The sequence below is a fragment of the Coffea eugenioides genome, chromosome 3, assembly GCF_003713205.1.
Source record: "Coffea eugenioides isolate CCC68of chromosome 3, Ceug_1.0, whole genome shotgun sequence".
NCBI lineage: Eukaryota > Viridiplantae > Streptophyta > Magnoliopsida > Gentianales > Rubiaceae > Coffea > Coffea eugenioides.
Window position 1 is genome coordinate 22,089,660 of NC_040037.1, and position 18,112 is coordinate 22,107,771.

Below are 18,112 nucleotides of genomic sequence, written 5' to 3' on the forward strand. Positions count from 1 at the left end.
ATGAGAGATTTTCTTTTTTAAAATTGTGTTAAGAAAATATTTTTACCTTTTTGGCACATTGCACTTCAAAGTTGATTGAAGTATAATTTTAGAAAATACTAGCTGATCAATATATAATTAGGATGATGGTATTAAACAATTTAAATTGATTAAAATTTGTAATTGATTTTTTAAACTTTGTATGAAAGACAAGGTTTTATATTGAAAGAAGTTTTTATAAAACTACTATGGGCTTTATTGTCATTTTAATACTAGGAGTGTGGATTTAGTGCTACCCTTCGTTATATTCACTATGCCACTTTTTTTAAGAATACATAATCAGGCTAACGATTAGGAATAAAATTTCTTAAACAATCTTTTTAAGTTGAATTGGCAACCCCTTTTTTTTTTATCCATTTTTAATCTTTCCCTTTTGTGGTAGAAAGAGTAAACCCAACCATACTCAAAGACAAAAAAAAAAAAAGTGAAATTAAATATGCAATATAAACCCAATTATAATTGGAAAAGAAATGTAATCCCTCCCTTCCAAGATTTAGCAAAGTGACGTTATGCAAAGTGTTTGAACCAATCAAATTGATTCATTTTTAAAAAACACATCACCCCAACCAATTCAAAATCCCAATAGTATTCGTAAAAATCTTGTCAATTTTCTCACCATGCAAGTCTATAAATTCACATACCACCAGCTCACAAAAGCATATCATATCCAACCTTCAAATAGCAATACATTATTTTTAGTTTATCATTCTTGATATTTTTTTCACAAATATATTCACGACAATGCCTTGTTCTTCTTCCGTGAAGAATAAAGCTTTCTGGCTTCTTCTTCTCTTCGTTTCAGGTATTAATCCATAAGAGTTTTCTTCTTCATCTTTTTTTTTTACCGTTCAAACATGGCTGTTTGTTATTATGCAAATAAATCTTAATTGTAATTAGTATCTGTTACTAGGCATCCCCAGATTCATTTTTTTTTTTGGCCATGTTTATTATTATGTGAGTAAACTTCGTTGCAATCATCATTAATAAACCTCATCAATTTCTTAGTATAGCTCTATTATCTTGGTTGGTCTTCTGAGTTTTTCGTTTCAATGGTTAACTAAGATAACTTTTCTTTTCTCTTTCTTGGTTTGGCTAATTATTAGTTTTAGAAATCTACAACTGGAAGTTGAATCATTAGTTTGTAGCTTAAAACTAAATTCTGATTTGAACAATCTCTAGTCCTAAGCATGGTAACGAACGCTAGCATGATTCTTACTCCTTTTTTTCTTTTTAAAACAAAGTTTCTCATCAGTTGTTAATGTTACATTACTGAATTATGTGATTCACACGACTTTGTTCGACTTTTTGATTTTATATTTTTCTTGGGTTTTTTTTTTTTTTTTTTTTGCATCCGTACTTTCATATAAGCATAGATAGTCAAAATTCAAAACTAATAATTTTACGAAATATTCTTCGAAAGGAAAAAATCATATGAGCTTAGAAAGAAAAAAAGATCAGTAGTGTAACAACTAACAAGTAACAATTCGATAATCCAATTCCTTTGTGCCAATCTGCAACAAATTTCCCCTACCTGGAAAAAGAATATTAACCTGTTTATTGTTTTATTGGTAATAATTACCCCTGTAATTGCTGTGCAAACCATAAAGATTACAAAGATTAATGTCCTTAAGAATTTTTCGAGTTTTTATGGCAATGATATTTTTAGTATTTATTACTATCCAGAAAACCAACCTCAATAATTGCATAGCTTGTTTTACTTAAATTTGTGGTAAAGATGAATGGGAAGTCTCTAATCTATTTTTTTTTTTTTTTTGGGAAAATTTTGAAAAATTCTTGGCAGGGATAGCATTAGCTGCAGAGGGTACTCAAAAGCAAAATCTTGGGACAGTGATAGGCATTGATCTTGGGACTACATATTCTTGTGTCGGGGTGTATCGAAACGGCAACGTTGAGATCATAGCAAACGACCAAGGAAACAGAATCACCCCATCATGGGTTGCATTCACTGATACTGAGAGGTTGATTGGAGAGGCTGCAAAAAATCAGGCAGCCCTTAACCCTGAATCCACTGTTTTTGATGTTAAGAGGTTTATTGGACGAAAGTTCAATGATCCTGAGGTTCAAATGGATATGAAACTGTTACCTTGTAAGGTTGCTAACAAAGATGGGAAGCCTTATATTGATGTTAAGATGAAAAATGGTGAGATGAAGTTGTTAAGTCCTGAGGAAGTCAGTGCTATGGTGCTGCAAAGGATGAAGGAAACAGCTGAATCTTATTTGGGAAAAGAAGTTAAGAACGCAATTATTATGTTCCAGGTACATTATCAATTTCAGATACTTCGAATTCCGCCCGTTTTAGTCCACAAGAATCAAAAGATCAGTATAAACAAGAACAGTTAAAGTTGGTTTTTTAATCTCATTACAATTGACTGTGTATTTTGTGTTTGCAGCTTATTTCAATGATGCACAAAGGCAGGCTACAAAAGATGCAGGAACAATTGCAGGGCTAAACGTTGTTCGGATTATTAACGAGCCAACAGCAGCTGCAATTGCTTATGGTCTTGATAAGCAAGAAAAGGAAAGGAATATTCTAGTTTTTGATCTTGGTGGTGGTACTTTTGATGTTAGCATATTAGCTCTTGATGGAGGTGTTTTTGAGGTTCTTTCCACCAATGGCAACACTCATCTGGGAGGAGAAGATTTTGATCAGAGAGTAATAGACTATTTTGTGAAATTGATTAAGAAGAAATACAACAAAGATATCAGCAATGATAAGAAGGCTCTTGGGAAGCTCAGAAAGGAATGTGAGAGAGCTAAGAGGGCCTTGAGTAACCAGCACCAAGTGCGCGTTGAGATTCAGTCACTCTTCGATGGAATTGACTTCTCCGAGCCACTAACAAGGGCAAGATTTGAAGAACTGAACATGGATTTATTTAAAAAGACCATGGCACCAGTGAAGCAAGCCTTGAAGGACGCAGGCTTGAAGAAGACTGACATTGATGAAATTGTATTGGTTGGAGGGAGCACTCGGATCCCTAAGGTGCAACAACTGTTGAAGGATTTCTTTGACGGGAAAGAACCAAGCTAGGGGATCAATCCAGATGAGGCTGTAGCCCATGGGGCTGCGGTTCAAGGCGCAATCCTCGGTGGCCATGGTGGTGAAGAAACTAAAGGCAAGTGATTCTTATAGAGCTCTTCGTTTAAAGAACCATTGTTCAAATTTAATTGGTTTAATTTTGGGAATGAAACTGAATATGACATCCATTTGGTTCTGTATTTTGTTTTCTGTAGATGTACTTGTCATTGATGTTACTCCCTTGAGTCTGGGCATTGAAACTGTTGGTGGAGTCATGACAAAATTGATTCCAAGAAACATCGGCATTCCAACCAAGAAGTCTCAGATCTTCACAACTTATCAAGATCAGCAAACCACAGTTTCAATCAGGGTAATGGCAAAATACGGATCACTATACTGAGTAATTAATTGGAAGATATCTTTAATTTGCTCTATAAATAGCACTAACAAGAAAAAAATTCCTTGCTGGAAAATTGTAGGTTTATCGAGGTGAAAGGAGCTTAACAAAAGATTGTCATGAGCTAGCAAAGTTCGACCTGTCTGGCATTCCACCTGCTCCAAGGTAACACAATCTCTTAGATCATCTGAATCGTCAAAATTTTTCTGTTTAAATAATGCAACAAACTGAAAATCAATTGATGATGATGCAAAGTATCATTGATTTTATTGCAAGCTGGATATGAACTACCTAAATAACGTTTATCGTGGTGTTGTAGGGGAGTGCCCCAAATTGAGGTCATGTTTGAGGTGGACGCGAATGGCATACTACAAGTAACTGCAATAGACAAGGCAGCCAAGAAATCGAACTCAATTACCATCAGCAACGAGAAAGGGAGTCTCACACGGGAGGAGATTGATAGGATGGTAAAGGAAACAGAAGAGTTCGCAGATCAGGATAAGGAGGTGCAGGAGAAGATTGATTCTAGAAACAAACTCGAGAGCTACACTTACAACATGAAAAGCACCATCAGGGATGATGACAAGCTTGCAGCCAAAATTGATTCTGATGACAAAGAGAGCATTGAGACAACATTGAAGGAAGCACTTGAATGGTTGGATGAAAATCAAAATGCAGAGAAGGTAGGCTACGATGAGAAGATGGCAGAGTTGGAAGCTGTGTTCAATCCTATCATAAGAAGGGGGAAGCTCTGCTGATTCAGAAGATGAACCCCATGATGAGTTATGAATTGTAGTTCAGGTGTTGCGAATTGTTGCATCTATCACCAAGTTATAATAGCATTCAGCTGCTAGGGCAAGGGGCAGGTTCAGGTGGGCTTCGGTCAGTGAGAAATTTCTAATTTTGTGATGAATTTTAAAAAAATTCTACAAAAGGGGTGATTTTGATTGGGTATTCCGTAGGGGGGGTCTTCGCATTTTGCGAATGCGAGCTCTGCTGAGCTCGCATTCGCAAAATGCGAGCTCTGCTTATTGAGCTCGCATTCCACGAATGCGAGCTCAATAGAGCTCACCCTGATATTTTTTTTTTTTGGGCTCTCATTAAATTTTTTCCAGAAAATAGTAAGAGCTAAATAAAATTTTTCAAATAGCTCGCATTTGATAAATTTGACCTCCAAAAATTGTATTTAATTTTTTTGTTAGATTTCGCATTTATAAGTATGACTTTCAGAAAATTAAATTCAAACTTGCTAGAAAAAAATTTAAAATGAAATTTACGAGCTCCCACCAAAATGTATCTTTTTCAGAAAATGTTGTTTGTTTTGTAGAATTTGCCTTTACTAAAATGCTGTCGGTAGTAAAATCTTATTTTAAAAGCTCTACTAAAATCTTATATTTCGGAGAAATGTTAAAGAAATGTTATTTAAAATCTGTAATTAGCAGAGGAATAAATTTTTTTATTTTAAAACTTGCACGTGCCTAAAGTCATCAAATATGTGTTCTAAAAAAAATCATATTTCTTTTATATTAAAAAAAATTGGTAATTGTACGGTTGAAAATACGTTATTTTATTATAATACATTTAAATGGTGGAAAAAGTACACATGCATAGTTCTTTCTATTTCATATATCAATGAAAAAATAGAATGAAATTGTTAACATGTAAGGTATTGACTATATTTTATGAATAAAATACTAACTTTTTTTCCTTTTTTATCAAATAAATTTTTTTTATCAAATTCTAATTTTCCTTTGTTATTAATGAATCGTATTTATTTGTTGACACCGACGAATTTTAGTTATAAGAATCTAATAGTTAATAGTCATTAATATCTGTTACAATTTCAACTGTAATTTTAGAAATTTCATAACGCAATGTTATTTAAAAAAATTATATAAGTTATTTTTATGAAGTGCATGTTATTTATTTTCTTTGTTTTGCTGTTCGACAATTCCGAAATCTTTGTTTTGATGTTCGGCAGCTATGTTTCGATATTGCGTTCTGCTTCTCCCACTCACTTTTGTCTTCTTTTTTTTTTTCGAAATGGGTCTTGGCGGTATGTAGTGCGAGGATGCGAGCTCAATGTGAGCTCGCATTCGCGGAATGCGAGCTCAGTGAGCTCGCATTTTCAGAATGCGAGCTCAATGAGCTCGCATTTCCAGAATGCGAAGACCCTCTTTTGTGGAAACAAACCCAAGAACCGCCCTCGTTGTAGAATTCTTTTTTTTTTCCATCATAAACTGAGAATTCACCCTTCGGTCAGTTGTTTCCACCACAGCCAAATCTTATAACAAGGACGTCAAACTTAGACAGCATGATCGGTTAACATTTTCTTCTGAAATTTTCTTACTTATTCAATTAGAGATTTTCGTTTGGATCACAATCAGTTGTTTCAATTACAATTTGAAATTATGGCTTCCATTTTCTGATCTTTTTATTAAGAATAGGTTGAAGTTTTGGCGTTCTACAAAGCCAAAAACTAAAACAAGTAAAGAAACAAAAAGATACCGAGTCTCAAAATAATCGCGAGTTTATATACATGTAGTTTATGTTCAACTATAAAACAGGTCTTGGGTTTCGAAAGAAAGAAACATCGCCTCTGGGGGGGTTGGGTTCTCGTGGGCTTAGCAGCAGGCTCCCTCGTTGTGGAGGTTTGGGGTGTCATTCCCTGAGATGTATCCCACATCGGGGTTGGGAGGGTTTGGGTTGGTAGTTATAAGTCTCCTGTGGGACCTCAAAGGATACCGGCTTTTGGGGTTCCCTCGGGGTTTAGGTTTGTAAAAATTGACATAAGCTTTTTGCGTTTCGAAAGAAAAACTATAAAACAGGTCTTTCTTTTCTTTTATTATTTGTTAATTTTTTTTTTGATGAAGAGTTAATAGACTGGTCAAATCTAACAAAAAAAATATGAAAAGTTTGAAATGCATAGCTAATAAAATCGATTCAATTGGCATTTACATAATTGGAATATTACATCTATTGAGGAGTAGATAAAGAATTCATCAAAAGTTGTTCTTATTTGCTAAAGAAAAGTTAAATCATACCGTTCAAATTAGGGAAAATCATTGAAGTAAAAAGCCCTGTTTTTGGTCTCTCACACTTGCAAATAGGCCATTTTTGGTCATTCACATATAGAAAGATGGAAAATCATCCCTCACATTTGCAATATGAATAAAATTGAATTATCTATATATTTTATATTTTATATAATTAAGATATATTTATGATGTCATTAATTACACCATCTTTGGTTAGTATTTCGTCTAAATAATGCAAACCTTAATTATGTATCAAAAAATTTCGGGGGTAATATGGGATCAACACATCGTTCCCTCCAAATAAGAGGTCTCGTGCTAGCACCTAATCCCTTTCCCCAAATAAAACCCAATTCTGAATTCAAATAGTGTTTTGAAACTCACGCTAGACGCTAACTTGGTTGAAATCATGGTCAAAAGACAGTGGACTTTACTGGTTGAGTTAGGGTCTAAAAATTAGAGAATCGAATGATGTAATAATAACATCATAGATACGGTTTAATTATGTAAAATAAAATTATATAACTAAAGGTTTAATAAAATATATTTGTAATAAATGTGAGGAACCATTTCTATCTTTCCATGTGTGAGGGAACAAAAAATAACGTTTTATAAATGTGAGAGACCATTTTACATCTTTTCATATATGATGGACCAAAAAAGGACTTGTTACAAATATGAGGGACAATTTCATTGATTTTCCCGTTCAAGTAAACAACGAATTATGCTGTTACTTCGCTGTTTTTCTTTCTTTTTTTTTAAGATACAATGTACAATGTAAAATTGTAAAGATACAACGTCCGAATATACATTTTGAAATCAGTGACCTCAAACTTTTTTTTTTAACTGTAAGTGTATATAAGATTTACTCTTATAAAGATTAATTTTTCCTACACTAATAGTGTATACACTATCAGCATTAGATGAAAGACAACTATATAAAATTTAAATTTGAAATTTAACTTTTGTACACATATCATGAATCAAACGATGATAGTATATACACTATCAGTGTATATAAGATTTACTCTTGTAAGGATTAATTTTTCCTACACTGACAGTGTATACACTATTAACGTTGGATGAATGATAACTATATAAAATTTAAATTTGAAATTTAACTTTTGTACACATATCATGAATCAAACGATGATAGTATATACACTATCAGTGTATATAAGATTTACTCTTGTAAGGATTAATTTTTCCTACACTGACAGTGTATACACTATTAACGTTGGATGAATGATAACTATATAAAATTTAAATTTGAAATTTAACTTTTGTACACATATCATGAATCAAACGATGATAGTATATACACTATCAGTGTATATAAGATTTACTCTTGTAAGGATTAATTTTTCCTACACTGACAGTGTATACACTATCACCATTTAATTTATGATATGTGTATAAGAGTAAAATCTTATATACAATGACAGTGTATGAACTATCACCATTTAATTTATATTGATAATGGTCCAAGCCGGGCTCCCAATTATTTGCGGCTAAGTGGGCCGATTTTGGGTTAGTCCGGCCCTATTAACAATCCTATTTCTCGGTAACCGCCTACACGGTGCCTTAATAGAAATTTTTTGCCCTCCATTCCCAAATTTCCCAATTCTGCAATTTCCTAAACCCTAGAAATCATTTTCGACGTCGATTCTCCTCTCTTCTGAGAAGATGGCGACAATCAGCTTAAGGAAGGGCAACACAAGGCTTCCACCAGAGGTGAACAGAGTTCTCTACGTCCGAAACCTTCCGTTCAACATCACCAGCGAGGAAATGTACGATATATTCGGGAAATACGGCGCCATCCGGCAGATTCGAATCGGCACGAACAAGGATACTCGCGGCACCGCTTTCGTTGTTTATGAAGATATCTATGATGCTAAAACCGCCGTCGACCACTTGTCTGGCTTCAATGTCGCCAACAGATACCTCATCGTTCTCTACTATCAGCAAGCTAAGATGAGCAAGAAGTTTGATCAGAAGAAGAAAGAAGAAGAGATTATTAAGTTGCAAGAGAAGTATGGGGTTGGTCTGGCCGCTAAAGATAAGTAGATAGCCGAATTAGCTTTTCTTCCTTTTAATTTAGGGTTTTTACGGAATTGATGTACTTTTTTTTGGGGAGTGGGGGGGTGGGTGGGTGTGGTGGTGGGGTGGTTGGGTGAATCACTGTTATCTGGTGTTTCTGTTAATGTGATATTTGTATTACAATTTTCTGGATATGATACTGAATTTCTTGGTGTCTATATTTGAATCACCCAGTGCTATATATGGTATAGTTAAATATATATATATATATATATATATATATCTGATAAAATTTTATTTGTTCGTAGAGTAACTGAGCTTGATATACGCTCTTGAAGAATTATATGCAGAGCGAGATCATCAAGCACGGTAAAGAAAGTTTCAGAGATATGTAATCAATCCCAAAAATTTTTTTTTAAAAAAAATCTAATCATCTGTACAAATAATTGGTGGTTTGAATGTGCAGCTTGTACTTTTGCTTCTTGGATTATGACTAAGTTTTATGGTTAAAATTGTGTTGCTGGTGTTGATTGTTGTTTTGTCGCTTTTAGTAGAGAGAGAAATGTTTTGCAAGATTAGTTGTTTGGCAGTTATGAAGCAAATACCAAGATGCATTCAGGGCTCTTGGGATAACCTATGACTGCAGAAGAGTGCTTGAGATGATGATGAAAAACCTGTACAAAAGGGGGAAGGTATCATCAGCATTTCAGGTTTTAAAACTAATGGAGAAACAGGGTCGCTACAAGAGCTTGTAGCCATAAAACTCTGATTTTGCACTCTGGGAAGCAAAAGTTGAATATTTGAACTTGTGGACTGACAGATGAGGTGAGAGAGAGGTGTTTTTAACTATATTTTAACTTACAACACTGTAACAAGTTGCTTTTGTGAAGTGGGAAGAATAGAAGAAGCTACTTCTCCTTTAGAGGACATGTTATGAATACAGCTCCCAAGTATTAACTTGTTCAAGTTGTTTATATAAGCCTGTTGCAAAGTTGGTAAATTTATGCTCACTCAATAAAATGATTGCTTATGGGTATGGGTTTGATCCTGTGTGGTTTATGCCAGTGGTTGATGCATTAACATGCATATAGCTGCAGAAGACAGGGTGATAAACAAGGTTTTCTAGCAGCCGGGCTGATAAATTTGAATGGTGATGTCTGTCATGGTGTTGGCTTCTATGATGCTTGCACTTTAAATCTTTGGCCTAATCAAGTTTTTATAGTATTGCTGCTGGAATTGGGATGTTTTGCAAGGGATTAACCCCTTGACTAAGCAGTCCATTTCTTCCCATCTCCCAGACGCCGTTTTTGGTTGAGGGTGATGGCAGCATTATTTGTTACCCAAGTGCAGAAGGCAAAGTCAAATCTCTTCTGCCTGGTTTGTGTTTTGCAAGTCCTCAAAGCAGCCTTGGTTTAGGAATCAGGAATGGAATAAGCACCTTCTTCTGGATAGTCTTTCTGTTCACGTAGCGGCTGCTCAAACTCCTTGCTTCTGCCTGATAAATTTTTTCATTGTATGAGGTATTAGCATTGTCTCCAGGTTCTTCTTTTGCGCTAAATGAGGAGAGATCATCTCTTCTTACATTATCAAGTCTCTGCTGCCATTTGAGGTAATGAATATTAGTGGGCTATTGGTGGAACTAAGACACCTATTGCAATTGATGGAACTAAGACACCAAATTGCATAATATTGGGAGGCTGTACTCTTGCTACTTGGCGGACCTCATTCTTCAATTGGGAACTAAGACACCAGGTTTTGTTTTCTGGAATATTGGGATGGCCAAAAAAAAAAAGGTTGTATTTTGAGTTAGTAGTCTCTTGTGCAAACAGAAATGTATCTTGAGGCACAACAGCTTTTCCATTGTACTTTCAAGCTTTCCCTTCTCTCATCAGGTTCAATCTGATCTTGATTTGTTTGTCTGTGCCCTGTCATCAGCGTCGAGTAGAGTTATGGCAGTGGTATGGCATGAACCTGGTTTACTACCGTACAAGTTACAGATTGATCAGGGTTTAGAGGGTAACCCAGAGATAGCTGGCGGTTGCAGAGACGTTAGTTTGCAGGATTTACATTGAAGTTATTTGGGACCTCTCATGTCCTTTTGGTGTGCGTACTGATGTGGAAGCTGAAGCTTTAGCACTTTTAGGGCTTCAAGCTTTGTGATCTTTGCAACATTTGCTCGGTCGAAATTGAGATGATCTCGAGTTCTCTTTAACAGCCTATAACCATTGTCAATCTCCATGGCATCCTTTGCATTTCATCTGTTTCAAATACCATTGCTGATTGTTGCTGCTTGTCTGTGTCCTTCCCATTGTACTAGTTTTGGTTTCCACGCATTTGTGCAGTGGCGCCCAGGTGTAACCATTTTTGCATATCGTTGACTTTAAATTTTGCAAATTGGTAATTAGTGATAATTATCTAAGTCGGATGTTGAAGTTTTATGATGTTGAGTTGAATATGATAAAGATTAAAATATATGCAAAGAGCATTGATTCAACAGAATTGAAAGCCAATTGAATGCCAAAAATCTGTTGGTGGTATTAACAAAGTTCAAATTCTGCAACACTGAAAATTTCGATGTATCGAAACCATATTACGAGTATAATAACTGAAGGCAAATGTACATTCCATCCATATGTCAAAACTAGTTGAGGCCGTGCCCATCCAAAAGCATTTAATTACAATCATATTTTTGGAAAAATATAGCGAAGTGTTTATATCTCTTTATAGTTATATTTAGCGTACACATGTTTTTAGAATTTTGGAGTTGACAATGTAGTGTGCCGTTAATAGTAAAAAGAACAATGCTTATGTTTTCTTTTTTCATGAATATTCATTTTTTTATTAGCTTTTCGCAGTCAAAAGGAAAATGTGCATGGTTGTTTAAAGAATATGACAATTTTGTTAATTTTTTAAGAAGTACTTATTGATTGATAATCTGTGGATTTTTACAGCATAGAAATAAATTAGCTGGTGTCCGCAATGTGGACAGTTTTTTTGTTTAGGCAGAATATCAGGAGTATCAACTATGAAATCCAACAGTCCTCTTCCTTTCTTGCAAATTCTTCCTAAAACCAAGTAATAAAAAATAATTGAAAGCATTAAAAATTTATGCGAATCTTATTCAACAAAACTTGTCGGAAGGAATCAAGTCTAACCCGAAGGCCATCTTCTCATCAGAGCAAGCACTTCTTGATTTACCGTGGCCTGTACAGACTGATTACCCGGAACTAACGCCGATGTGTAGAAGTTAAAATATAGTTATGGATTAATTTTTTTTAAATTGACAGTGTATACATTATCAGTTTTAGATGAATGACAACTATACAAAATTTAAATTTAAAATCCAACTTTTACACATGTGTCATGAATCTAACGGTGATAGTGTATATACTATCAGTGTATATAAAATTTATCCGTTAGTTATCACAAAACTTAATTGAAGTTGAAACGCAACTTAGCTGATACTAAAAATCACGGTACCTGAATCTTGATGCATAAGAACAGAGCTATTGTCACAGGAAGCAGAAGGCTGGACCAAAGGTGGAGCCTCTACCACTGCATTATTGTCGTACTAAGATCAATCTTGAAGCTCGCCAAACTCTGCATCTTGGTCAAGTTACTTTTGGCCCAGAGCAATGAACATTATTGATCTGAAGATGATGTGTGACCTACTTTTTAATTGCCAAGAAATTTATAGGGAGACTTGACCAGATCCTAAATGAAGACTTTAAAAGTAGAATTTGATTGAATCCCGAAGTTGGCTTTCATCCAATTTTCGTTAGAGAGAGAGAGAGAGAGAGACAAATTGTTGGAATCATTATAAAGCAAAAGGCCAATTGGAAGGTAAAGAAGGCCAACAAGGGTGTTTAGTTAGTCCAATATTAATCTCGTTTAGCCAATCATATTTCGATCCCATTCTATTTTTTTATTTTTGTCTTTTCCATTTGAGTACAGTTAAGAAGACATAATGAAAGAACACAAAGACCAATTACGTCCAAGTTTAAACTTCAGGAACCAAATTTAACGAGTAGAAAACAGATAAAAGGAACTACATTCTCTACCTGGTAACGTACAAAATAAATCCCGTTCCCAGAAGAAACAAAATGAACCGGTAAAAAAAAAAAGAAAAAAGAAAAAAAGGGATAACACCATAGATGGGATGAGACTGCGTGTTGTCAACTTGCTTTCTTTTCTAAATATGTATTACTCTAGAATTAATATCAAAAACCTCCCTTGAGGTTTCTCTTACTATCACCTAGCACTTCTAAAGTTTTAAAAAATCACTTACCTCCCTTATTTTTGTTATTGTGTAACAAAATTTTTAAAAACCCTAAACTACCCTTTAATTGCTAAATAAAAATATTCCTAAACCACTTTACTTATTTCAATAAAACCATAACCTAAAAAATAATCTCTAGTAATACTGCCAGGTCATAATGCTATAGGCCATAAAAATATATTTCAAAAATAAAAAGATATTTACAAAGAAATACACTTGCGCCAATGAATTCTATATGCTCAAAACTGATTTTTTATGAATTATATATATTTTTCCAACTTCATCTAAATCAGTGCCCAAATCTTTTAAATTGTACTGATCATTATAAAAAATCAACTCAAAATAAGAAAATGAATCATACCCCACTCTATCACAATCACAAGGAGTAAAAGATAAATAAAATTTAATTTATTATAATTTACAAATAAAATACTATTGTATAGTCATCCAAAAAATGAATAAGAGAGAATGTTGGAGAAAAGGAAAAGAGAAGAAAGGGACTTTCGTTTCACGTTTTTTAAAAAAAATTTTGAATTTCATTTATTTGATATGTAAATTATGCATCAAGTGAGGGTTAATATAGTTTTTTATAATTATTAGGGAATGTAAGTGATATTTTTAAAATCTTAAAGGTGCCAAGTGATATTAGAAGAAACCTCAATGGAAGTTTGTGATATCATCGCTTTATTCTACAGAGGACAGGAAGTGTTGTCAACAGGTACCTATGGCTATGGCTGTACTTTTTTTTTTTTGTCAATTACGACAGTTTGACTTTTGTAAAATCCTAAATTTAAACCCACAGGAAACCACCAAAAGCCGGTAACTTTGGATGGTTCCTGAGGAGCTTAAGAACTACCCAAATCCCCCTACCTATGGCTATGGCTGTACTGGCTCTAACTAAAATTGTATATGGACGCAAGTCACATAACTATTAGTGAGAAAAACTCATGGGTTGCTAGAACAAAGAACCGTTTGCATTCTTTTTTAACCTTTCTCCGAATTTTAGTAGCAATTAATAGATGCACATGAAAAGATAGATTTATTTCCTGCACTACAAACACATTTTTCAATCATCTCATATATATTATATTCAAAAATGTGCTACAGTATTTTTTTGAAAAAAATTTATGTCAAACAATCTATTGTTCCCCAATCCCACACACCCTAAATAAAGAAAGAGAGCAAAAATTTTAAGTTATCCTTTTTCTTCCCCATCTTTCTATTCTCCGGTGACCTACCGTTTTTTCTTTATTGTTCTGTTAAATTGTTCACATAAGGTTCTTTATTGTTCTGTTAAATTGTTATTCAATACAGAAGCTAGATATGACTAGCCATATTTAATACTCAAACTGAAATTTGGTTGTATATGATTGTGTTTTTTCTTAAATAGAAAAGAAACACAGAAACAACAATGAAATGAACTTTGCATTAAAATGTGTACCCCGGGGGGGGGGGAGAATTTGTGAATTGTATGTCGATATCTTGCAAAATCATCAAATGTTTTATTTAACCGAAATCATCAAATGTCATCAAAGTATATTGCTATTGACCTAATCAATATTTCTAATTGGATCAAAATCGGTTTGAACTTCGGCTTCATTTGGATTTAAGAATTTGATGAAAGTTTTGAAATTTTCTCAAATCCCTATAAGTCTTTAGACTATTTAGGACGTACTTGAGAATAATAAATTATTATAGTGTTTAAAATATAATCTGATAATTGGTGAATTATAAATTCAAATTTCTTTTAAATAATCCAAACAATTGGAGTAATTTAAGTGAATTATATTTTTCTTGTAGAAATTACAATGTAATCATGAATGAATAGATGTATCATCATATTTACATCTCGAACTAATCTAATTTACACACAAAATAAAAAAAGAATCTTGAGATTGAGCATCTTTAAACAAAGTCAAAAATGTTTTTCTCTTCTGGGTTCTGACTTCGAAGGTTTCAGTTTTTCTGCTACGTGTGTGATATAGATCACGTGAAGGAAAGAACCCAACTGGGCCTTGGTCTGAGTTCTTAACCTGTTGTCCCCTTTTGGCCCAAACCATTAGTCACAAAACGTATCCTAAGTTGTGTGGCCTACTTTTTTATTGCCAAGAAATTATATATATGGAGACTTGATTAAGATAATAAATTATGTGGAGAATATGATGAATCCCTAGTTGACTCTCATCTAATTTTCATTTCACAGAGAGGTGCAAATTTAGTCTAAATTATAAAGCAAAGGCCAATTTAATCTCATTTAGTCAATCATATGTCAATCGCATACTACTTTTTTTGCCTTTTGTGTAAACATAATAAAACTACTACACCGACCAATTCTGTTGAAGTTTAATATGAGGAACCAAATTGAACTAGTAGAAATTAGAAAATACAAAAGGAAATGCAATTGCAACATAGAAAAAATTAATCCCGTTCCTGCAGGGAACAAAAAGAACCAAAAAAAAGAAAACACAAAGGAAAGGACAACACCACAAACGGGAAGAGGCAGGTTGTTGTCCAATGTCCTACCTGCTTTTTTTTTTTTTTTTGGCCAATGTCCTACTCCTTCTTTTGCTAATTGTTTTATGGTGTATATAGAGATGAACTTTTTACGCACTAACAGTATAATGATTTTTTTCATTAACAATTTTAAATGTATACGACATGTGTATGATTTAATTTCAAATTTGAATTCATATTCTTTGACATGATCTAAACCTACTAGTAAAAAAAGAAATTATTTCAAATTTGAATTCATGTTACATGTGATGATCTAAATCTGTTAGTAGAAAAAAAATTATACACTGATAACACATAAAAATGTTATCCTATATATAAAGGACATAAAATGTAGTGATGCTGGCTTCAATTAAAATTGAATATGGACATATTGTTTGTGAAAATAACTCGTAGCATATGGCCATAATCCCAACTAAACTTAAAGGTTGGTGGATTTGGACCCCATTGGGCTCAAAACATGTGTTTAGTGTTTTGAAGGATGATTATTTTTTTTTTATTTTTTTTTTTTGGTTTTGGAAGGAGAGGAGGAGAGGGGGGGGGGGGGGGGGGATGAAGGATGAGTTGATAGATGATGAAATTATTTTGAGCTTAGATGGAAATAATGGTTTGGTAAGTCAGTCTAACAGAAATCAGAATAAAGGCCAACTTTTCACTACAGTTAGCTAAAGCTGCATAACTTCCATCATTTTCATTTTATTTCTGTTTTTTTTTAAAGTAAATAAAACTCCATTATATGTCTACTGTTGCAAGGTCCCTGATGAAGGCTAAGGAACAAAAATGAATTTGATGGCTGACCAAATTAATACTGGACAACAAGATCATTGTTTGTCAATTATATCCTTCCTTCTTATAGAAAATAAGATACCATACATAAATATACACCTTCAAGGAGCATGATTAAAATGAACGTCATGTAAAAAAAAAAAAAAAAGACATACTTTTTTTTATCACTATAAAAAATGACATAATACCAAGAGAGCAGCCACGCTAACTTCCTAACTCTAAGTGGCTCCAACAAGTAAGAAATGAATACAAATGTAAGATTCAAATCCCTTCAAAAGGCTAGCTGAATAAATTATCATCAAAAAGGTCTCAGGGCTATATTCAATTGTGCATCAAATCTTTGATTTATTGTATTGCATTGGGTGCGGTACCTGAAGAGCATCTTATCAGGGATGGCAATGGGGGCCCGTCCTGCAGGGGGCTAATGGGGAGGGGGCGGGGGGAATTTTTCCTCCCCCCGCTTAGAAACGGGGCGGGGGAGTGTACCCCGCCCCACCACCCGCTTTAAAAAAATAAATATATAATATATATATGTATATAATTATATATAATATTTAATTTAATTAGTTACAAACTTATGATAATGATATTATTAGTTATATGTATTATATAATGTCTATTAGTATATATAATATAATTGATATTATTAATCATACTAATAATTATATATGTGTACTAATACAAATTATTAATTGGTTATACTAAATTTACTAATACATTTATACTAAATTCCTAATTACACTTAATACAATAACATTTTTTTCTTAAAAAAAGCACAAGCACAACAATGAATTAGTGATTGTATTTGTGTCAAAAGTGAAAACTTGACTACTTTAGTTATATTTATTTCATCATGTTGGATTGTATTCAAATAATTTTTGTTTGATTGTTTTTATAAGTTTCAATTGTAAAATTACAATGAATAATAATTTGATGATATGTTGATATTTTAGTACTTGATTATTTGCTAAATTTTAACCATAATAAAATTACATAACAAATTTTTATTAGCCCCGCGGGAGAAGCGGGGCGGGGCGGGGGGACGGGGGATGGGGCGGGGGCGGGGAGAGTTTGTAGGCAGCAGGGCAGGGGATGGGGGAGGGGTCCCCCGCCCCAACCCCGCCCCGTTGCCATCCCTAAATTCTTATTCTTTTCCTTCCTCTCTCTTAACTGTTTTGCCTTTCTTAATTACTGATCACCCTTTTCCTTTGCATCATCTTCTTTCCCACCAGGAGGGTGTAACCATGCTGCGAGAGGCTTTGATTCCGTTGTCTTTATGTCAAAAGCCCTCATACACGCAAAACCTGGAGGCAAAAGAACATAAAACTGTAAATAAGTACAGTACTATTTAGCACAAATTTACATATACTAAAGGATTCCAAGATGACAGATTCAATCACTAAGCTATGTTCTGTCTTGTAAACAGTTTCAGCAAAATCACACTTTTCCTTTTCGTTTCAGGTCCAGAAATGATGAACTCTTGGACTTCTAAGATTTTTAAGAACAAATTTTGTTCCGAAGGACAGCATGAGGGAACTATTGAGTTTACAGCTTCTTCCAAATGCTTTAAGCCATTAGGTCGGAGACTAGTTTATTACTTATTGCACTCAATTCATGCACCTTAACTTGAGGTGTTTGTCAAATTCTTGTCAATAGGTCATACACCCTGTCTCACTGGAAAATATGCAGTAAATACTTCATCATAAAACAGAATGCACACTGAAAACAATTGCCTAGAAGATACATAATATGATATGTTAAAATAACTTCACATATGATTAGACTTGACAATTATGCCCAAAATCCAACAACCCACCCAACCCACCCCCTAATTTGAGAGGTTGAGTTGGGTAAATTGGGTGTTGGGTCAATTTTGGGTTGGATAATAAAAACCCACATATATTTTGGGCGGTTTGGATATTTATATTGGACACTCATTACCCAACTTAAGTTAAAAAACAATTAAACAAATAAACAAATTAAAATTA

At 33.8% G+C, this 18,112-nt stretch overlaps 1 protein-coding gene and 1 pseudogene across 1 annotated transcript; both read left to right on the forward strand.

The window, feature by feature from the left end:
- Positions 1-780: 780 nt before the first annotated feature.
- LOC113766312 lies at positions 781-4,262 on the forward strand (annotated as a pseudogene).
- A 3,835-nt stretch (positions 4,263-8,097) lies between these two features.
- LOC113765489 (splicing factor 3B subunit 6-like protein) lies at positions 8,098-8,766 on the forward strand. Its single transcript, XM_027309695.1, has one exon. The coding sequence runs from the start codon at positions 8,195-8,197 to the stop codon at positions 8,573-8,575; it is 381 nt and encodes a 126-aa protein (XP_027165496.1). The 5' UTR covers positions 8,098-8,194; the 3' UTR covers positions 8,576-8,766.
- Positions 8,767-18,112: the final 9,346 nt, after the last annotated feature.

What these genes read in the sequence shown, in the direction of transcription:
- LOC113765489 (XM_027309695.1), top strand. Translation starts at nt 8,195, where the DNA reads ATGGCGACAATCAGCTTAAGGAAGGGCAACACAAGGCTTCCACCAGAG.